At 55.3% G+C, this 21,538-nt stretch overlaps 2 protein-coding genes across 8 annotated transcripts in view; one reads left to right on the forward strand and one right to left on the reverse strand.

Annotated features, from left to right (window-relative positions):
• The first annotated feature begins 2,823 nt into the window (after positions 1-2,823).
• Positions 2,824-8,721, forward strand: ZNF574 (zinc finger protein 574). Of its 3 annotated transcripts, none has more exons than XM_081031876.1 (2): positions 2,824-2,972; positions 5,756-8,721. In XM_081031876.1, the coding sequence occupies exon 2, from the start codon at positions 5,776-5,778 to the stop codon at positions 8,464-8,466; it is 2,691 nt and encodes an 896-aa protein (XP_080888002.1). In that variant the 5' UTR covers positions 2,824-2,972; positions 5,756-5,775; the 3' UTR covers positions 8,467-8,721. The 3 variants fall into 3 exon arrangements, with proteins under 3 accessions (XP_080888002.1, XP_080888004.1, XP_080888003.1); XM_081031878.1 differs by lacking the exon at positions 2,824-2,972 and adding an exon at positions 3,454-4,355 and having other exon boundaries at positions 5,756-8,715; XM_081031877.1 differs by lacking the exon at positions 2,824-2,972 and adding an exon at positions 5,414-5,531 and having other exon boundaries at positions 5,756-8,715.
• Positions 8,722-11,993: 3,272 nt separating this feature from the next.
• POU2F2 (POU class 2 homeobox 2) overlaps positions 11,994-21,538 on the reverse strand; it is a 74,885-nt gene continuing 65,340 nt past the window's right edge. For 3 of the 5 annotated variants that reach the window (XM_081032426.1, XM_081032425.1, XM_081032423.1), the window contains 8 exons: positions 21,142-21,303; positions 20,815-20,956; positions 20,578-20,726; positions 20,321-20,497; positions 19,089-19,155; positions 17,754-17,955; positions 17,547-17,620; positions 11,994-17,292 (listed from right to left, as the gene is read on the reverse strand). In XM_081032426.1, coding sequence (XP_080888552.1) covers positions 16,958-17,292; positions 17,547-17,620; positions 17,754-17,955; positions 19,089-19,155; positions 20,321-20,497; positions 20,578-20,726; positions 20,815-20,956; positions 21,142-21,303 — 1,308 coding nt within the window. In that variant the 3' untranslated portion in view covers positions 11,994-16,957. The remainder of the gene's footprint in view (positions 17,293-17,546; positions 17,621-17,753; positions 17,956-19,088; positions 19,156-20,320; positions 20,498-20,577; positions 20,727-20,814; positions 20,957-21,141; positions 21,304-21,538) is intronic. The other 2 variants (XM_081032427.1, XM_081032424.1) reach the window with 1 other exon arrangement.

Consider the following 21,538-nt stretch of genomic DNA (forward strand, 5'->3'; position numbering starts at 1 on the left):
AGCATAGAATGCCATCCTCTCTAAATTGAACCTGTCCCAGAAATCCTCGTCCCATACCATCTCCTCCAGAAAAACTGATCCAAGCCTCAGCTTATTCCTATTATCATCCGAAGAGAAGGGACCTAGCCAACCCAGACAGGTAGGAAGGTCCAAGTAGAAGATCTGAGCAGAAAGAGGCCTGACAACCCAAGCTGGACCCTTGCATTTTCAAGTGGGGAAAGGAGGCCTTAGCAGGAGTGAGCCCAAAGGTGGCCTGTCAAAGGCTGAGTCTACCTTCCAGGTTGTCTGGCTCCCGGCCCAGGAGATTTCAACCTCAGGGCAAACAGATTACCAGCTTTCGAGCTCTCTGATTCCCACCAACTTCTTTCCTCTACTTTTGTTTTTTAACTTTTATGTGTTTAAGTGTGTTTTTCCAGGGCCCATCAGCTCCAAGTCAAGTAGTTGTCTCAGTCTAGTTGTGGAGGGTGCAGCTCAGAGTGGCCCATGTGGAAAGGCAATTGGCAACCTTGCTGTTAAGAGCACCACGCTGTGAGCAACTGAGCTATCTGGCTGCCCCAATTTCCTCTACTTCTTGCACTTATTCCATTCAACATGCCACTAAGTCCTGCCTGCCAGGCAGTAGAACCTGGGGGCTATGAATATAAACCTTGGAGTCAACTCCTAGGTTGGAATCCTGGCTCTGTCTCTTCCTAATTATAAACAAGTTACTTAACTTCTCTGGGCCTGTTTTTTTCTTTTTTCTTTTGTAAAGTGAGAATAATAGTTCCTCACTTCTAGGGTTGTTGAGAGGATTAAACTGAACATGCATGGAAAGCACTAAACATAATATTTAGCACATAACACACTGAGGACATGTTAGTTATTACTTGAGGTCCTAATAAAAATAGCTCTTACATAGCTTTTACTTTGTGCCTCACAACAACCATGAGATAAGAGCTATTGTCCCCATTTCACAGATGAGAAAATTGAGGTATTGGGGAATTGATTTGCCCAAGGCAACAGCTAGGAAGTGTGAGGGCCAAAATTCCAATCCAGGCAGCCTGTTTTAATTACATGGGCCTGGCGTTAGGGAGTATAATCTAGTGGGAAATTAGGACACCCAGACAGAAATCAATTGAAGGACATAGCAAAATGATAACTGAAGAGTCAGACCTAGGTCTTACTCTGTGTTTGGCGTCTCCTACTAGCTTTTTGGCCTCAGGAACGTAGATGACCAATTCTTCTGAGACTCAAGTTACTCATCTGAGAAATGGTGTGTGTGTGGGGGGGTGCAGTTAGACCAAGTGAATCTCTTGCAGCTCCCCTGTCCTTGGGTTTAGGGAATAGGCTCTAGAAACATTTAAAACAGTGCTGGCTGGGACAACTTACTCCCAAGGGTCCTGAAGGCCAGAAGGGGACAGTGAGTACCGCGTTTCCCCAAAAATAAGACCTAGCCGGACAACCAGCTCTAATAAGTCTTTTGGAGCAAAAATTAACACGAGACCCACTCTTACAATATAAGACCGCGATTACAACATAAAACCGGGATTACAATACAAAACCGGGTCTTGTATTAATTTTCGCTCCAAAAGACGCATTAGAGCTGATTGTCGGCGGGGTCTTATTTTCGGGGAAACACGGTAGGGATAGCCAGAGCCCCTTGGACGCAAGGGGACTCTATTGCAAAGGGGACTGTATGACCTTGAGCTGCAGGGGGTCAGCCTGGGAAGGAAGGCAGCCTGGAAGGAAGCAGAGCAGAGTCCGTCTGCTACAGGATCGCTTCCTTCAGGTTCTCACTCTGGTTGTCCTTTTACGTCATCCGCCCCCCACACTGTTTCTTCTTATAAAGATGAACGGGAACTTTCAGCCAGCATGATCCGTCAGGAGGGCCTCTGGGAGGGGCTCGAGTCTATGGAAGCTGTCGCTCTACCTAATGCCAACCACAAGCACCCTACAGGAAGAACTCTGGATGATAAAGCTCGACGCTTCTAACTTCCCCTTCCACTAACTTCCTTTTTCCCTTCTATAAATACCCCTCCGTCTTGGAACGCAGGCCAGCCTTGCCATGTGGGCACGCACTGGGTTGCAATCCTTTCTTTTTCCCAAATAAATCCTTTGTGGTGACACACAGACCTAGTCGGTATTTTCCAGTCCACACTTCAAATTAAACTGCCTGTCCCTGCTTTTCCTGTTTCTCTATTTCTCATTTCCTTTCTCCTTCAGGTTTTCCTCATTCCCCAGGATTCCTTCTCTCCTTGCTTTTCCCGACATTTCTCTTCCTTCCTCCCTCCCTCAAGGGCCCCTCCGTTGTTCTCCTCCTGCTGCAGGCTGACTTTATTTCCCTCTGGCAAAGTGAGTCTGGAGCCTCGATGTCCCCTTTTCTTCCCCCCACCCCCGTGATTGGTGCTAGTTTCCACTCTACTCTTCTCGCTGACTCGTCGTGCTTCTCTCTCCCTTTGCTCCTCGGGGATCCCTGCGCCTCAATACCCCGTCCTTGCCCACCGGGTGTCGTGTGCCTTAGTTCTCACGACTTTTCCCCTGACCCCCCTCACGACTCCCGCTAGGAGAACCCAAGATGGCGCCCGTAGCCTCGCGCCGCCGCTTGACGTCATCACGCTGCCCTCCCCTCCTGAGCCGTCAAACGTAGTCGACGAGGAGGGGGAGGAGGAGCATACCCCGGGCGCTTAAGGGGGCGGGCACTATCAACCCGGTTCCCGACGCTCCCTACTATTGGGTCAAGCTCGAGACGTGAGCGTCGATTGGCCAAACGTCAGGGGCGAGACGGGCGATGATTGGACGCGTTCGACCGTCTGCCCGGCGGCCGAGGAGGAGGTTGGGAGGGGCGTTGCTGAGGGCGATTGGGGGCGAGAGCGAGGCTGCGGAGCAGGCGAGAGGCGACGGCGGGTGCTAGAGAGGGCGCAGCGGTAGGGCGGCCGCGCGAGGGGTGCCGCTGCCCGGGTCTGGATCTGGGGCAGGCAAGACGGCGGAGGCTGGTGAGTGCGGGGAGGCGCGCGCGGAGGGCCGGCCCAGCTCCCCTCCCTCCCCTGCGGCCTGCTCTCTCCCCCCCCGCCTGCGCACTGAAGGCCGGAGGGGGGCGCGCTCCGGCGGTGAGGGCGGAGCGGCACCAACGGCCGGCGGGGCGCGCGGACTGCCGGGCGGGGGCCGGGCCGGGGTGGCGGGTGGGGAAAGGGTCTAGAGTCGTGTGAAGGGCTGAGCGAGGAGGGGCCGGGTTCGGGCTGGGAGAGACCTGAGTGGGAAGGGAGGCGTTAGAGCTGCCGCCAGGAGGGTCCCCAAGGCTCCAGGTGGTATCCGGAGCACAAGGCTTGGCTTTGGGACAGTCCAGAACCGAAAGGGGGTGGATGGTTAGAGGCCACTTGGGTGCCCGGGGAGGGGTTTAGGACGTGAGAAAAGAGGCAATTAAGTTAATGTAAAGAGAAGATGGAGCTTTGCCGGGAAAGAATTAGGCCAGGGAGAGGGGTCTTGGTGTGGAAAGATATTAGGAACGGACATCCCCGGAGGACAGATTTAGAGCTGAGGGAGGGCTCCCGGTGTGAAGAGTGGGGTTACATTAATGTGAAGAGCAGTTAAACCACAGTGAAAGGGGGTTGGGTACCCTTGGAGTGGGTTGAGGGAGGGTCTCTGTGCAAAGAAGCTCAGTTATGCGAAAAGGATGTCTGGGCGTCCCTAGAATAAGTTGGGTGGAAGTTGTCCTTTTGAAAAGTACAGGGAATTAGGTCAAGGTGGAAAGTGGAAATTGGGTCTCCCTGGAGGGGATGAGGGTGGTGAGAGAGATCTGGGTAGGGGGGTGTCTGGATATTGCTGGACTGAGAATGAGCTGTTAAGTTGATAGGAGGTTGGGGGTTTGGGTGTCCCCAGGGTGTATAATAAGGGGGTGCGTGTGTGCGCCAAAAAAAATGTATACACATGACTTGTACGTATTCATCTTTTGTTACGGTATAGAGTATTACAGTTCTCCCCTGTACAGGCCTCCCCCTCTCCACTCCGGTTCCAGCCGTTGTTTCTCAGTCGAGTTGTGTAGGACACAGCTCCCTGGCCCATGCTGGTGTTATGAGCCTTGCGCTGCCCCTTCCTGAGGCAGTCGGTCGCCGGTCAGCCGCTCACAGCAGCTCATGGCAGCAGCTCATGGCAGCTCTCGCCGGCTGCCGGCCGCTCCCGCTGTCTGCCGGCCACTCACTGCGGCACAAGGTAGCTCGCGGCTGCTCAAGGCAGCTCACGCCACCTCCAGCAGGCAGCCCAGCTCCAGGGAGAGCTGTTCACAGTCTTAGCTGTAGAGGATGCAGCTCACTGATCCAAGTGGGAATCAAATCTACTACCTCGGCGTTAGGAGCGGCGCTCCAACCACCTGAGCCACCCAAGTATTGCAATTTTAATACAGTTTTTTCCTTTCTTAAAATGTGTATACATTTTTTTTTTTTTTTTTTTTTGCCATCGGTATATCTGGTGAGAGGGTCTGGATGTGAAGAAGAGGGATCTGGCTATGCTCTGTCTGGGTTAGAATGTGGTGGGGTGGGGGTTCTTCATAAGAAGAGAGGGTCTGGGTATCCCCAAAGGAGACTTGAGCAGTGGGACGGTCTGTATGTGCAGGGGTTCAAGCCATTGTGAACTGTAGTCTGGACATCCCTGGATTGTGTTAGTGTGTGTGCGGGGTCTTTTTGCAAAGAAGAGGAATTAAGTTGATAGGAAGAGGGTGTTTGAGCATCCCTAGAATGAGTTACGGTGGAGGGGGTCTTTTTTCAAAGAAGAAAAGGTTAGGCTAATGTGAAGGGGGGTCTGGGAGTCCCTGGAATAGTATATGGAGAAGAGGGGTTTAAAACAATGTGAAGAAGGAATCTGGGTATCCCAGAGGAGATTAGAATCGTATATGAGGTCTCAGTGCAAAGAAATGGTGATTGATGTGAAGAGTGTCTGGGTACCCCAGAGACATGAGTTAGGGTGGCAGGAAGGCTCTGGGTATGAAGAAAGGGTTAGGTTTTTGTGAAGATGGGTCTGGGTATTCTGGGTAGGGGGTTAGGGCTGTGGGAAAAGGCCTTGATTTGAAGAAGGGGGCCTGGTTTTCAGGGATAAGTGGTTGCTAAAGTGGGGAAGGTCTGGGTGTGGGCCTATGTGGAAAAAGTTGATCTGGGGAAGGGATAGTTTGATGTGAGGCACCTGGGCACCAGAGGGAGCGAGTTAATGTGGGTAGTAGAGGTCGTGTGTAAAGGAGAGGGATTGACCATGATAGTTATGGGGGGCGGGGGAGGGTGGGGATTGGCCCAGTTTGAGTGGTTGAGAACCAGGGGAGGGAGCAGAGGAGGAGTGAGCAAGGCTGGGAGAAGCAGGTGCTTAGGGCCTGTGTGGACTCCTGAGCGCCCGGGAGTAGGAATAGGGTAGTGAGTTGGTAAGGAGCAGAGGCAGTGGAAGGAGGTATGACTAGAAAGGACCGATCCTGGAGGTGGGTGGGGCCTTGGGCCAGCTGTGAGGCACCAGGAGACGAGGGACTGGACAGGTTGCAAGGATCTGGTGGGTGGAGTTTGATGCAAGTTGATTCAGAGGTGAGACTTGGGTAGATTCACTGGGAAGGCACTGCCTGGAAGGTTTTGTGCTTGGTGGTGGTGTGTGTTTGGGAGAGGAAGGACTGTTCGAGGTGGGGGTGAAAGTGGCAAAATGGAAGCAGGAGGTTAGAGGGGGATATAGATGTCGGTGGGGGAGGGTAAAGGGAAAGTGACCTCTGGGATGGACTTAGTTGTGATTCGTCTGCACCTCTACCCTCTCCCAGCCCAGGGTCCTGCTGCTGCCATGACGGAGGAGTCAGAGGAGACGGTCCTGTACATTGAGCATCGCTTTGTCTGCTCTGAGTGCAACCAGCTCTATGGCTCCCTGGAGGAGGTGCTCATGCATCAGAACTCCCATGTGCCCCAGCAGCACTTTGAGCTGCTGGGTGTGGCCGACCCTGGAGTCGCTGTGGCCACGGAGGCAGCTTCTGGCACAGGCCTCTATCAGACCCTCGTGCAGGAGAGTCAGTACCAGTGCCTGGAGTGTGGGCAGCTGCTGCTGTCACCCAGCCAGCTCCTGGAGCACCAGGAACTGCACCTGAAAATGATAGCACCCCAGGAGGCAGTGCCGGCTGAGCCCCCACCCAAGGCTCCCCCCCTGAGCTCCAGTACCATCCACTACGAGTGTGTGGATTGCAAGGCTCTTTTCGCCAGCCAGGAGCTCTGGCTGAACCACCGGCAGACACACCTCCGAGCTACTCCCACCAAACCTCCGGCCCCAGTTGTCTTGGGGTCCTCCGTTGTCCTAGGGCCCCCCATGGGCCAGGCCCGTGTGGCCATGGAACACTCATACCGCAAGGCAGAAGAGGGTGGGGAGGGGGCAGCTGTCCCCTCTGCCGCTGCCGCCACCACTGAGGTGGTGACTGAGGTGGAGCTGCTGCTCTACAAGTGCTCGGAGTGCTCCCAGCTCTTCCAGCTGCCAGCCGACTTCTTGGAACACCAGGCCACCCACTTCCCTGCCCCTGCCCCGGAGTCTGAGGAGCCCGCCTTGCAGCAGGAGACCCTGAGCCCGTCACCTGCAGAGGTCCCTGTGACTCAGCCCGATCCTCTGCCATCGTCTGACCATAGTTATGAGCTGCGCAATGGTGAAGCCATTGGGCGTGATCGCCGGGGGCGCAAGGCCCGGAGGAACAACAGTGGAGAGCCAGGCGGGGCAGCCACGCAGGAGCTCTTTTGCTCCGCCTGCGATCAGCTCTTTCTCTCACCTCACCAGCTGCAGCAGCACCTGCGGAGTCACCGGGAGGGCATCTTTAAGTGCCCTCTGTGCAGTCGTGTCTTCCCCAGCCCTTCCAGTCTGGACCAGCACCTTGGGGACCACAGCAGTGAGTCTCACTTTCTGTGTGTGGACTGTGGCCTGGCCTTCGGCACAGAGGCCCTCCTCCTGGCCCACCGGCGAGCCCACACCCCGAATCCTCTGCATTCATGTCCGTGTGGAAAGAACTTTGTCAACCTTACCAAGTTCCTTTATCACCGTCGTACCCATGGCGTAGGGGGTGTCCCTCTGCCCACGACACCAGTCCCACCAGAGGAGCCTGTCATTGGTTTCCCGGAGCCTGCTCCCCCAGAGACTGGAGAGCCAGAGGCCCCGGAGCCCCCCGTGTCCGAGGAGAGTGCAGCAGAGCCTGCTGCCCCAGGCACTTACCGCTGCCTCCTGTGCAGCCGGGAATTTGGCAAGGCATTGCAGCTGACCCGGCACCAGCGTTTTGTGCATCGGCTGGAACGGCGCCATAAGTGCGGCATTTGTGGCAAGATGTTCAAGAAGAAGTCTCATGTGCGAAACCACCTGCGCACACACACTGGGGAGCGGCCCTTCCCCTGCCCAGACTGCTCCAAGCCCTTCAACTCACCTGCCAACCTGGCCCGCCACCGGCTCACGCACACAGGGGAGCGGCCGTACCGCTGCGGGGACTGTGGCAAGGCCTTCACCCAGAGCTCCACCCTGCGGCAGCACCGCCTGGTCCACGCCCAGCACTTCCCCTACCGCTGCCAGGAGTGCGGGGTGCGTTTCCACCGCCCCTACCGCCTGCTCATGCACCGCTACCACCACACGGGCGAGTACCCCTACAAGTGCCGCGAGTGCCCGCGCTCCTTCCTGCTGCGCCGCCTGCTGGAGGTGCACCAGCTTGTGGCCCACGCGGGGCTGCAGCCGCATCGCTGCCCGTCCTGTGGGGCTGCCTTCCCTTCCTCACTGCGGCTCCGCGAGCACCGCTGTGCGGCCGCTGCTGCCCAGGGCCCACGGCGCTTTGAGTGTGACACCTGTGGCAAGAAGGTGGGCTCAGCGGCTCGGCTGCAGGCACATGAGGCGGCCCACGCGGCGGCTGGGCCTGGAGAGGTCCTGGCGAAGGAGCCCCCAGCCCCTCGGGCCCCACGCGCCCCTCGCACACCGGTTGCCGCTGCAACAACCCTCGCAGGCTCTGCCGCTGCGGCCCCTGCAGCCCCTGCCCGACGCCGGGGCCTGGAGTGCAGCGAGTGCAAGAAGCTGTTCAGCACAGAGACGTCGCTGCAGGTGCACCAGCGCATCCACACGGGCGAGCGGCCGTACCCGTGTCCGGACTGCGGCAAAGCCTTCCGCCAGAGTACCCACCTGAAGGACCACCGGCGCCTGCACACCGGTGAGCGGCCCTTTGCCTGTGAAGAGTGTGGCAAGGCCTTTGCCATCTCCATGCGCCTGGCAGAACACCGCCGCATTCACACCAACGAGCGGCCCTACTCCTGCCCCGACTGTGGGAAGAGCTACCGCTCCTTCTCCAACCTGTGGAAGCACCGCAAGACCCACCAGCAGCAGCATCAGGCAGCTGTGCGGCAGCAGCTGGCAGAGGCGGAGGCTGCTGTTGGCCTGGCTGTGATGGAGACGGCAGTGGAGGCGCTGCCCCTGGTGGAGACCATTGAGATCTACCCTCTGGCTGAGGCCGAGGGCGTCCAGATCAGTGGCTGACCCTGCCCGTTCCGTCTGCAGCAGCAGCAGGCGCTGTTGCTGAAGAACCTCCTCCATCGTACCCCTAGATCTCTGTACATACAGTGCCCCTCCTCCACCCTCCCAACCGCTGTGTAAGTTCTGTAACTGGATTTATTCTCTTCTAAGGGGGGTGCTCTGGGGTCCTTGACATGCATAAGGTGCCCACCGCCCTTGCATCTGTTAGCACTGGTGATCCCAAGGTAAAACAGTCAATAAAGACTGAGTTGGACGTTTAAGTGTTTGTGGCTGGCCTGGCTGTGTGGGGTGGAATTTGGGAGCCGTAGAGTTGGTCTGACTTTTCATGGCTTCATTCCCAGCATCTAGAACAGGGTCTGGCAAGTAGTAGGCGCTCAGTAAACATTTGCTGAGTGTTCACTGAGGTGGACTTGAAGTCCAAGCGCTTGCCTCTTGGGGAGCTGGGACTCCACTCTGGTGCTGGATGGAGGCAACATAGCTCTCTTGCCACTAGAGGTCTCCACTGCTTTGCAGAAAAGCCTGACGCTGTTTTTACTGGTGGCAGGAACATTTGGGACAATCTTCAGACTCTTCTCACCACCTCTGTCCCCCACTTCCTGGCCTGATGTGAGCCCCCTCTCCCAGGGCATCTGGTTTTCTCGCTGTGGATCCGTGAGGGCACATGCAGGTCTGGGAAAGGCATGATCTCGGGGTTGTAGAGAAGGGTGAGGAGGCCTCAGACCCAACTGTGGAATCGGAGAAGGTTCTGAGTAAGGGTTGGCTGGGGGAAGAAGCCTTATAAGGGGAGGGGCCTTGATACCCACCTAGAATTGAACTCGAGCTCAGCTAACGTGTTTGTTGGGAGAGGGGTAGTTGGGGTGGCTGACTGAAGATTGAATGTCTAGTTCGTCTCAAGTCCTTTCCTACATTTTTTGGAATCTTCAGACTGATCTTGTGTGGAGAACATTTTTACAGGGAAGGAATCCAAAGTCGAGCAGTAAGGTGACTTGCCCAAGGTCATCCAACCCAGATAGTGCAGAGCTTGAATTTAAGCCTAATTTCATTTGGTTTAATCACCCGTATGCCTTCCTCTACACTCTGCTGCCGCCTTCATACTTGGGGGAGGGCAGGGGGGAACGGAGATGGTGAGTGTGAGACGGGTGGGAATACTCAGTTGCCATGGTCGTCTTCTTCATAAGAGCCACACCCCACGAAAAATTCCCCCTCCCGGCCTCCACCCTCACCCCCCACAAGATTGCTCCCGTCTTTTTGTTGAAGAGAATTATTTGGAACACTAATAAATGAGGTAAAAGGGACGCTGCTTGTCCTGATTCCAGGGGAAAGGCCTGAGAACTGCCTGCGCAGCCTCCGCACTGCTCTGGACTCCCTTCAATAGGGCTGCCACCCTCTGGGCAGTGGGGCTCTGAGACACTGGGTTAGCCTGTGGCTCAGGTGAGACAAGGAGGGCTCAGAGGGGAGAGACAGGCCACACAGGTGGTGGAGCCAGGCTAGAAAGTCAGGAGTTAGCTCACCTAACTCCATTCAGAGAGATTTGGCTACATTATGCTTGCTTTAGTCATTTTTAAAAAAGAAAAAGCACTCACGCATTTGGTGTCTTGACAGCTCCTAATGAAGAGCAGTTATCAAGCAGCTTTCATCCAATCGATACGAGCGTGTCAATCCTAGGCACCACCTTGCGGGAACCTCATACCCTGCAGAAAGGACTCAGACCAAGTTAGCCCAGTCTGCCAGACCCCCTTCGCCACCAGGTAAAGATGCATCCTCAGATGGCCTCCCTTCCAGAAGAGCTATGACATCCTGAAAGTCCCATCAGTGCTTGCGACAACTGGAGGATTTATGCTCACAAACCAGATACAAATGAGGCGGAAGCAAGAAAAGGGATGGGAATGGAGGAAGAAACACTGAGGATGCTGGTTGACCCCAAGATAGAGATGCTTTCAGCAGAGAAGAATGGCTCGGTGACAATGGGGTGACCACCTTTCCTCCATTGTGGTTCCTTTCTAGAGCCTCTAAAGAAAACTTGAGACTCCCACGCTAAGAAAAGTTGGTGTGCAAGCATGTTGATGAACAAGACCCGTTGTTCACCGTCACCCTGCTCAAATGTCCACGCTCCTCAGTTGAACCACTTGCCCTAAAACAATGATGGCACTAATCAAGCACGTATTAGATGCTGGGGTTTGAGTTGGAAAGACAAAGTTTCTTGAACTTCACTAGGTGTTAGGCAAGTCCCCCAGAGGTTTGGATCCAGCGAGCATGTCTGGGTGAGACCCAGGAATCTGCGTCTCCAACGCCAGTTCTGATGCGGGTGACTGGCACACACCTCTAAGCAGAGGTGTCTAAGGCGTTGCCAGTTCATAGTTGGATACGGAAGCTGCGTAAGCAGAACTGGCGGGACAGAACGGGGCCTCTAGTGCCCAACGTGTTTTTGACAAGAGGTGACCCAAGTATGACTGTACGGGGGAGGGCATGCGGAGCAGGTGACACATCCACAGGTTACAGATAGGTGCCTAACTGCGCTCCTGAGCACGCTCAGGTGTGCCATCTGTGCTTGTCACAGGATGGCCTGAGTGACAAGGAACTTGTGGGCCTGTGGGGTTCTGACTGCACCGCCCTGTAGGCAGGGGCTGGACTAAATGGCCTGCGGTATTCTGGACCTCCATCCCAACATCCCATTTCGCCATCCCTACTGACTGGTCTTTCAATGTTGCCAAAACGATGCTGTGCTGATACCTGTCATCTTTCTAAATGATCCAAACCCTCCCACTCTTCCTTTTCTTTTCCCTCTCCCTTACTATTTAATTTGCAGAATCCCAACACCTGAGTGCCAGGCATACATCAGAGGATGAAAGAGTGACAAAGAGACATGATGGCAGTGAGAAAACCCAGATGTGATACCATTTCTGATTTTCAGTGGTGAGGACTTGGGGGGGTCAGCCCGTGGCCTGGCCTGTGAAGCTGCTGTTCCTGCCAAATGGCTTAGTGTGGGCACAGAAATTTGAGTGAATGAGAGTAATGTCGCTCTGAAAAAGAAGGGGCTGTATACCTTGTATCACCAGACAACTTCAAAATCAACTCGGTTTCTAAAGGGTCTTGTTAGTCCTTGGAAGTATTCCATCGCTTTCCTGGCTTTCTTGTGGTTCTCATTTATAGAAGAGTGTGTGGAGATCTGTCCTAAGCCCTTACATCCCATCATCATTTCATTCTTCCAACCCCAGGGCCGGTACTGTCCCTGTGTTACAGTAAGTATACTGCAGTTCATACGAAGGTCACATATCTATCAACTGGCGGAACGGAGATTTGAATTTAGGAATTTAAATTCATCTTAAGTTCTAAGACTTAGTTTTCTGATTGGCAAAAAACAACAACAAAAAAACAACTGCTCAGGCCTCACTTCTGAACATACATTGACTGAACAGTAAAGCCTCCCCTCCCCAGCACACACATAAGCCTCCCCATATTCCTATTCCCCACGCCCCTTCCCAGGACAGCAAGGAGACCAAGGAGAGCAGGCAGTATTTCTCTCTGTACAGTTTTTAATTTTTTATTTTTTGATGTTGTTCAGATGAATGACACACTCAAGTTACAAAAATGGGGCCTTAAAAGAAGCACATTGTACAATGAACAAGCAGATTGGAGTTAAGAACACTGAAACGCTAACCCGCTACCACGAGAAGAGACAGGAAGGGGGTACAGGATGGGAAGAGAGGGGCTACCAACACAGGGGTCAGACAACTGAAAGGGGGGCTAACTTGGTGAGAATGGAGGAAAGGCAGGTCTCCTCCAGGGCCGACTGAATTTGGGATGCTACTTCTTGGTCTCCCTTGCCACCACCTCCCATCACCGTTCCAACCTGGTCATTCAAATGAGTAGGTGAGAGACACCCACCCCAAGGGCTGAGCCAATCAGGTCTTTACCTGGTGGGGTGGTCACCTTGCCCTAGGGCAGCCTTGCCTTTGGGAGGTGATGGTGGCGCAGTGGGAGGAGAAGCCAGGAAGGTGCCAGCTGAGGGTTGATCAAAGATCAAGCCCCTACTTTTCCCCAGACTCCTTGCCCCTCCCGCACCCCACCATAATCCAAAGGCCCTCTCTACAATTTGTCGAGTCACCCTGCAATTATATAAATAAATAAATACTGAGCCCCTGGGATTGGAGGACAGGCTGGGGGAGGGGCAGCAGGGAAAGAGGAAAGGAGAGGGCAGAGGGGAGGGGTCACAGACATAGTAAATAGTTGTCTCCATCCCAGCAACACTTCTCTCTGGATTTTTCTCTCCTTTTTGTGTTTAACAAGGAGTTAACATCTCAAGGACAAATACTTAAAAATATACATTATTTTTTCTTTTTTGTTTCGCCTTTGTCATCGTCATCTTGCTTTGGAGACTGCTGAGGTCAAAGTTCAAACCGCACTTAGGAACTGCGGCTTGGAGTTTTTGTGTATTTTTTTTTTTTAATTTTTATTTTTTAATTTTTTTCACTTTTTTTTCCAACGTATAAAAAGGTAGCGGAGTTGTCTGTGGGTTTTTTTTTTTTTTAATGGTTAAATCTTTGGTTTGTTTCTTTTTTCTCTTGGAGGCCTTTATCTCTCGCACTTGCCTTTCCCACTCAGAGGCCAGTGGGGACCCGCGTGTCTCAATCTTGCTCAGTTTGTCTCACTCTCTCACTCAGTTCTCTCTGCCCTGGGCTAAAGGGAGAGAGGCACCCCGGGATTTGGGTGGGTGAGGAAATCGAGTCGGGTCAGGCCTCCCCCTACGTGGCTAGTCCCTTCCCCTATCTTCTCAGGGTACAAGGCTTGGAGAACCTCTCTTGGCCCTCCCCAGGGAAGAGATGTGTGGGAAACTCATCCTTCCCCCTCCTGATTTCAGCCCCAACTCAGATGAGGCGCCTGGGTGCCTCATCTCCACCCGCCCCCACTTACACCCCAACCTCTCCTTCCCAGAAGAGAACAGAGAAGTGTTTTAGTTACTGGCATTTTTGTGTGTTTTTTGTTTTTGGCACAATTAAAAGGTCTACCATTAGGGTAGACCCAGTCTCTGTCCCTCCCTTAAGTAGGAGGTCAAGGTTAGGGAGAATTTCAGAGGGCTCCCCATTTCTCCAATCCAGTCATCTTCCTCTCTTTCTAGCCCAGGCCCCCCACCTCGGAAATCTCACCTAGCCCAGAGCCTTGCCGGGAGTCTCCCTCCCAACCCCACATAACGTTCCCCAACACCCCCCTCAACTCTCTCGCTCACACACAGACACACGGACACAGGCTCTGTACAGACCACAAAATAAAAACGATGAGATAGTTTTGTTTCCCGGAGTCAAGACGGGGGACTGGAGTGGAAAGGGCAAGAGGGGGATGGGGGGCATGAATTCCCCCATCACCTTCCCAACCCTGGCTCCCTCCTGCCCCCCACCCCTTGCCCTGGCTGGCCCCCAGCCAACGATATTTGGTTTCCTTTTTTTAACATTAAAGTTCTATGAGGTATTTGGTGCCTTATCTCGAGTCCTCAGGGGAGGGGGCCCAGGGGGGAGACCTGGGGCACACTTGCCCCTCCCTCCCTCCTACCCCCTTCCCAATATTTGGTTTCACAGCTGTAGTTAAAGCTTGGGATTTGGTTATTTCCCCCCCCCCCAAGGAATTTTCTTTTATTCTTGTTTTTCTTTTCCTAGTTATGGGGGTTGGATGGGGCGGGTCCCCACCACCCCCGGCTGCATGGGGGTCCCTCACCAGTGTCAGGGCATCAGCCCCATCCCTGCCCCCTGCTTCCTCCTCTGCTCTCTGCCCCACTGCCCCCCACACTGGGGTGGGGAAGACATCTCAGGTGGCAGAACTAGATGGGGAGGAAGTAGGATGAAGTGGGTGGTGGTGAGTCCTGGATATTTTTTTTTCTTTTTTTTTCTTTTTTTTTTTTTTTTTTTGGTCTAGAATCATAGTTTTTGAGTCATCTCCACCATGCCTTCCATGCTGCCTGTCTTCTCGGAGGGGTTTTTGGTTGTAATTCCTTTCACTTTGCTCTGCTCAAATGTCCTTCCTGTCTGTTCAGGAGCCCTTAGCCCCCTCTCCACCCTTGGGCCGGAGCCCAGGCCCTCTCAACAGTCTCTTCTCTTCAGGAAATGAAAATGGACACTCAGAGGTAGGGTGAGGGCAGGGAGTCGGTTCAGTGGAGATGCTTACATTCCGGCAAGGACGGTTCGATGGCACGCCAGGCCCCATCATGGGTGCCAGGGTAGGAGGGGCAGCCACTCCACTGCTGCCCAGACAAGGCACCCCAGACCCCCGCAACAGCCGAGTCTCTGCTGCCTCCGTGGCCCAGCCCAACAGTTTCATTTCCCGGGTGGGAAAAGGGAGACAAGAGAAAAAGAGAGAATGCTGAGGCCTCGGGGCCCAGGGTGGCGTCCAAGGCTCTGTCTGCCTCTCCTGGGAGTGTCCAGCAACACTGCCCAAATCCCAGGTTCTCCCCTCCCTCTGCTCTGCCCAGTGAGGGGCGGGGGTGGGGAGGCCACTCTGATTTCCATGGCTCGCGTCCTTCACAGCAACACTTTGGTTTGAGGAGAGACACAGAAAGAACGAGATTGATAGAGGCGAGAGAAGAACGAAGGAAGAGGGAGAGATAGAGAGGCAAGCAAAAAGAAAACAGGAGAGAGGACAGACGTAAGAGAATAGAAAAAGAAATCAAAGGAGGAATCAAACCACCCGAAAGTTTGTTAGTTTTCCTTTGTCCGTTCTTTTTGCCTTCTTATTCCATTTTCCTGTTTTGTTTTAAAGCTTTTTCAGTTGATTGGGGGGGAGCAGGGTGTGTGGGGCTCTTCACCCTGGTCCCTGACATCCTCTCTCAGCCCTGCCCACCAGCTTTCATCCGCCCTGGCTGAGGGACAGGCCCTGCCCCAGCCACCCCCCTCCAGCTTTCCCGAAGACGACGTCCATGAGGTATTTGTGAAGAGAAAGAAGCATCCATCCTTCCATCAGCCTTGGGGACCAAGGGCCTGAACCACTGGGGCAGGGCTTGGCTCCACCTCGCGGCTCCTTCTTATTCTTGAAGAGTCCTCATCTTCTTTCCCTTAAATATATATATATATATATATATAAATTCTTTTTTTTCCTAGTTTTAATTTATTGTTTGTTTGGTTTTTTGTTTTTGTTTTTGGTTCAAAACTTTGTTGGCCTCCACAGTAGCAGGAGGGCAAAGTGGCTCCCAGCGCCAGCTCTCCTCTGTCCGTCGTCGAGATGTGTCCAGGGCTGAGCATTTAAACACAGGGTCCAGCCAAGACTTGAGGAAGGTTTTGTTGGTGTGGTGGCCACTACAGTGCCCTCTTGGATGGGGACCACAGGTCATGGCACTGTCCCTGCCACGTGGACCCTGATGGACACGCCATCACGAGGAACCCCACCGCTGGGGTGCGTGCGGGTATGCATGTGTGGGGGGGAGAGGAAGAGGCTTCTGCCAGTATCAGAGGGGCATGGGGGGGTGAGGTGATTTTTCTTTTTGGTTTCCGGTCAATGTCAAAGAACGTGAAGGATTCCCACGGATAGGCACTGGAATATGAATTGTTTTTCTCAGGGAACTGACAGACAAGGATGAAAAAAAAGACAGCTTGAACGTCCTCTTGCCTGGAACTTCTACCTTCCCATGGTCTGGGGCAGGGGGAGATCCAGGGTAGAGGAGGGTGACGGGCGGAGGGGGGATGTATGACAGCTAGAACTTGGCAAAAATGGCCTAGCCCATCCTTTAAAGGGAAAAAGGGAAGGTACAGGGGTGGAAAGTCATCCCAGGCCTTCCCCTGTACTCTGCCCTGGCTGGGGGGAGGGGACAGGAAGGAGGTTAAAGCGAGACACCCCCCCCCCCAGTGGGGAGAGCTAGGGGCCAGGGGTGAGGGGGATGCATGGTAGGGACACATTCTGTTGAGCTCAACGCTAAAAATTCTGTACATCCTTTGGATGAAGCTACTGAATATTTGGTGTAAGGTTGTTTAGGCCCTTTCTCTTTCAGCTTCTGGAAAAGAACATTTGGCAGGTGGTTCAAAGCCTGCCCCTCTGCCCCAGGCTGTGTCCTGTCTTCGCTGGGGGCTGGGGCTAGGAGGCTGGCACATTCTCTTTTTCCTTCTCTGGCCCCCACTGGAGGAAGCAAGGTTGGGGGTTGGCCCCACAGCCAGGGGCTTGGTGAGGTCCACCCTGTGAGGATTCTCGGCCCCTGGCTGGGGATTCTTATTTGGTGTCGTAGCAGTGAGGGTGAGGTCTGGCTTGCAACTGGTTTTTGGTTTGTTTGGTTTTACGGGGAATTTTTTGTTTGTTTTTGGTTTTTTGTTTTTCACATCTGGTTCCTTTGGGGCAGCTGGTTTCTGTTGCGATTATTTTTGGTTTTCTTCCTTCTTTCCTTCCTTCCTTCCTTTTTTTGGTTGGTTGGTTTTTTTGGTCTTTCCTCCCTTGTCGCTCTTGCTCCAAGGACCCTCTGCGCCCCCACCGCGGGCCGGGACCGAGGTAGGGGACAGAGGAGTAGGAGGGGAGGCATGGCAGGCCCTCACTCAGGCTTGGACCCTACCTCCGGCCCCCCTGGGCCTCCAGGGGTCTGTGCTGCCGCCTCGCTGCAAGTGGAGGAGGAGGATGACGAGGAGGAGGAAGAGGATGAAGAGAGGCCAGGAGACTTGCTAGAGATGGAGGCTGCCACAGCCGCAGCGGCTGCCGAAACCAGGCCCACGCCGGGTGGGGCGCTGAGCAGGGGCAGCCCAGCGTGGTTCAAGAAGAGCGGCGAGGTCACCAGGCCAGGGCTCCCTGGGGTTGCGCCGGCTGCCCCCAGCACCAGGTTCCCGCTGCTGTCAAGGCTGGTAAGGGGCAGGGTTCCACCAGAGGCCAGGGCTGGCGGGGGGAGAGAGAGAGGCCGGGCTGGGGGTGCCTTCTAGCATCCTGCCTGCAATGTCCCCTGTCTTCCCATTGGCCCCACTGACCCCCATCAGCAGCCCTCACACCTTCCCCAAAGGTGAGATGGGTATGAAGAGGAGAGCGATGCAGTGAGCAGGGGCAGGATGGCATGGCTGGAGCACCAATGGGGGGGCTCATGGCCCCAGGGGGCAAGGCTGTTGACGATGGGAGTGGCATGAGGCAGCACGCACCTTGGATAGTGGCCAAAGGGTTGTTGCTCATGAGGGCTGGACTCAGCCCGGAGCTCAACCCCACCATTGTGCTTCTGCAAGAGGCAAAGCAGAGGCATTAGCAGGGGCGGGCACCCGCCGGCAGAACTGGGGCTCAGCTCCCCACCCTGGAAGCAGCAGCGACCCTGCTTCTCCCCGCAGCCTCCCCACCAGCAGCTGCCCACTTACCCCGCGCTGGGGTTCAGGCCCGACAAGCCGATAGCCGAGTGGCTGCCTTGAGGGCTGGGATTTGTGCTGTTGGTGGTGGCGGGGGGTGGGGGAGTGACAGAGGGGATGGAATTGAGGGGGGGCGCGGCCCCGCCCCCGCCCCCACCCCCTCCGGCTGTCCGGCTGGGGTGGAGAGTCCCCACAGCTGAGGATAAGGTAGTAACTGCCAGAGAAACAGAGAGAGAGGGAGATTTCAGCTTCCATTTGTCCTCCACCCAGGAACCTGAGGTCCACTCCTGCTTCTTCCCCGCCCAGACTTACAGCGTCTCCTCAGTCAGATCTGACTTAGGACTCCCGCCCTCTCTCCCCAGGACCATTTCTTTGTGCCTCTGTCACGGTGACAGCAATCACAGTAGTCGCAGTAAGAGCAGCTGTCACCCACTGAGCCTGTGCCCTGTGCCCGGCGTGTGCTAGCACCCCACGTACCCTGCCCTGAACCTCACCCCTGGGCTCCTTTTATACAGACAAGAACGGAGGGCGCCCAGAAGACAAGGCCCTATGGCTCCCTCTAGGGGCCAGGCAGGGGGATGAGGCTGTGCACGCGGGGCTTTCCCCACAGGAATTGGCAAGTTGAGAAAGCTCAGAGCTCAGGCTCGGGCAGCAATTCCTGGCTCTGTCGCGTCCTAGCTGTGCCCTTGGGGAAGTAACTTCACCTCTCTAGCCTCATCTGGAAAATGGGGATAATAAATAGAACCTACCTCATAAAATGGATGTGAGGATTATATTCTCTATAAAGCATTTAGAACAGTGCCCTTACGACTTTATAAACCTCCACTTATTACTTCCTAACCTGGGAAGAGGCAATATGCTATTTGTTTTGTATTATTCTTATCTATGGTGTTAAACACGCCCTGTCCCAAGAAGGGGGAAAGGAGGGCTTGGTACCAAAGTGTGTGTGTGTGTGTGTGTGTGTGTGACACACTTGTAAATATACAGCATGTATATAGCTTCCGAATGTATTATACATTCACAGTAATTTTATACAAACTGAGGCCTACAGTTCCCAGAGAGGTTAAGTCACCTCTGAAGTTCACATAGTTTATGAATGCCAGGAACAGACTCCAAGTACATCGCCGTTCAGCAACCCCATGCTTTACTCATAGGAAATCGTGGAGATGAAAGCCAGCGGCTCTAACTGGAAGGGGTGAGGCTGCCCCCTCCCTCTCTTTTCCCTGCCCCCTCATCCCCAGGTTCAGCCTTGAGACCCACAAATGCCCTGAGTCACTTGAGACTCTCGGGCTCAGGCCTGAACTGCATTCTCCACCCCAACCCCCCACCATCTTCTGCCTCCCTGACCTGTTGTGCTCAGACTGCTGGAAGCTTGGGACACCGGCAAGGTCCCGGCACCCCCCTGGGGTGTGACCTGGGGAGAGAGGAGAAAGGGTATGGTTAGGCCCCTGCCTCCCAGAAGCCCGTGACGCTCCCTGTGGGGGTGCCACCACTCCTCTGCCCCCAGGATGGGACATGGGGGCTCTGGGTACAATGCTGTTTATAATTGCATCAGGTGCTTCCCACGACATCTTTCTTCACATGCTGCACCCTCGGTGACCCTGAGCAGGAAGCAGGAACTCCCATTGGAAGGGCTCCCTCTCCTCTGACACTATCCAGGTCTGAATGTGTGTGGGGGGTGGGTGTGTGATAAGTTGTGCCTCTGCATCAGACTGTTGGGATGTCATACGGCTTGGTTTTCTGGGACCATCCACCAGCCTCCTTCTTGGCCTCCCTGCCTCCAGTCTCATCCTTCTATCAGCCCCAGGAGCCTCACTCTAAATGTGACCCTGTCCCTCCCCAGCTCAAAACTCCTCCTCCTCAGCTCATCACTGCCCAAGTTCAAGCTCCTCAGCATGTAACTTGGATGTCTGACCACCCCCCACACTCATTCATACACATTCCGGCTCCAACCACATTAAATTGTACTGGAATTCCTCAAATAGGGCTTGACACACTTTGGCTTGTAGGTCTTGTGCACCGTCCCGTGGCTGGCTAATGCTCTTGTCCTTTATGACTCAGCTCAGACAGTCCCTCCTACGTCCACATCTTGGTGACAGGGGTGCAAGGTTGCTCCTTGCTGTAGCGTCCCATCCCGTTCCACACTAGATGGAACAAAGGGATGTCGCCGTGTGTCTGAGTCCACGCAGGTCTGTGTGTGCACACCCAGGGGTGTAATGATGTCCCTGCCTGTGTCTGTGGTTGTGAACCTGTGTGTGTGTGGGGGGGGGCGCCTACACCCCCTACCTGGTATCTATCCCTGTGTGACTATGTCCTGTGATAACTGTTTGACTATGTTGGTGTGTGTCTGTGGTGCTTGTATCCCCCACATAAGACCACAGTTCCCTGGAAACTATGTGTTCCTGTGTGACAGTGCTCCATCTATTTGACAGCCTGTCCCCAAGGGTGACTCTCCCTGCCTCTGTTCTAGGCACTGTGGACAACCAGGTAAATTGTACTTCGCACAAGGTGCCTGCAGAGGGGCCGGGGGAGGAGGTGGCTGAACTTTGTGCCCCCCTCCCGCAGAGGGCCTCTGGTACCAGATGAGGGCTATAGCTGGCTGGCTTCCCCGGGCTGGGCAGCATGGGGGCCGCGCTGCAGGGGTTGATGCGTTTCTCCTTCTGGCGCCGGTTGCAGAACCAGACGCGGATCACTTCCTTCTCCATGTGCAGCTGCTCTGCGATCAGCAGGATCTCCTCTGAGGTAGGCTTCTGGTTCTGCAGGCAGAGGGCTCGTTAGCCGGACCCCACTCCGGCCCCTCCTCAGGGCCGCCCAGGACAGGGGGAGGGGGTCTCACCGCTAGAAAACTCTTCTCTAAGGCGAAGCGGACGTTTGTCTCGATGCTGGTCCTCTTCTTGCGTCTCCGGCCGGGGAGCCCATCGAAACCCAGGCTGGGGCTGCTCAGCTGGTTGGGGCTGGGCAGGCTGGAGTCCACAGACATAGTCTCTGTGCCCAGGGGGAGACAAAGACATGAGAGGGCGCCTCCCACGGCCCACCACCTGCCGCGCGCCTGAGAGTCCCAGCCCAGTCCCACCTGCGTCGTTGAGCCACTTCTCCAGGAGGGGCTTGAGTTTGCACATGTTCTTGAAGCTCAGGTTGAGGGCCTCGAAGCGGGAGATGGTTGTCTGGCTGAAGTCGTTGCCGTAGAGCTTGCCCATGGCCAGGCCCACGTCACCCTGGGCCAGTGGGCGAGGAAGAGGGAGGCGGTCAGAGTGGGGCCCGTCAGGTACCGGGCTAGCCCCGCCCACTATTTACCACGCCCCTCGCCCCTCCCACCAGGTGGCTATGCCCCCCCCCCGTTCCGCCCACCACCTGACCACGCCCCCACGCCCACCGCCTGTTCAGGCCCTGGGCCCCAGACCTGCGTGAAGCCCAGCTTGATGCGGCGTTGCTTGAAGGTGCGGGCGAACTGCTCCAGCTCCTCCAGATCACTGGGCTCCTCGGGGTGAGATGGTGGCTCCAAGCATTTGGGGGGCTGCGGGTGCGAGAGGTGCGGTTCGGGCAGCGTGGGGCGGGTCACGGCCTGGTGGGGTGGGCAGGTGGGCGGGATGCAGGACGGAGGACCAGGATGGGGCTCAGCAACGGCTGCGCAGACCCCCCCTCTCTCCCTCCCTGCAGTCCAGCCTCTTCCTGCAGATTCCCCTCCACCTCCCTTCAGGAGGCCCCTCCACACTGGGCTGTCAGTCCCCACCCAGGTTACAATCTGCTGCCCCACGTGGAGCCTCTGCCGGCAGGAACTCTGCACATTCCCTCCCAGC

This window comes from Rhinolophus hipposideros (assembly GCF_964194185.1).
Source record: "Rhinolophus hipposideros genome assembly, chromosome: 21".
Lineage (NCBI taxonomy): Eukaryota > Metazoa > Chordata > Mammalia > Chiroptera > Rhinolophidae > Rhinolophus > Rhinolophus hipposideros.

Coding starts and splice junctions, on each gene's coding strand:
- ZNF574 (XM_081031876.1), top strand. CDS start 5,776: ATGACGGAGGAGTCAGAGGAGACGGTCCTGTACATTGAGCATCGCTTT.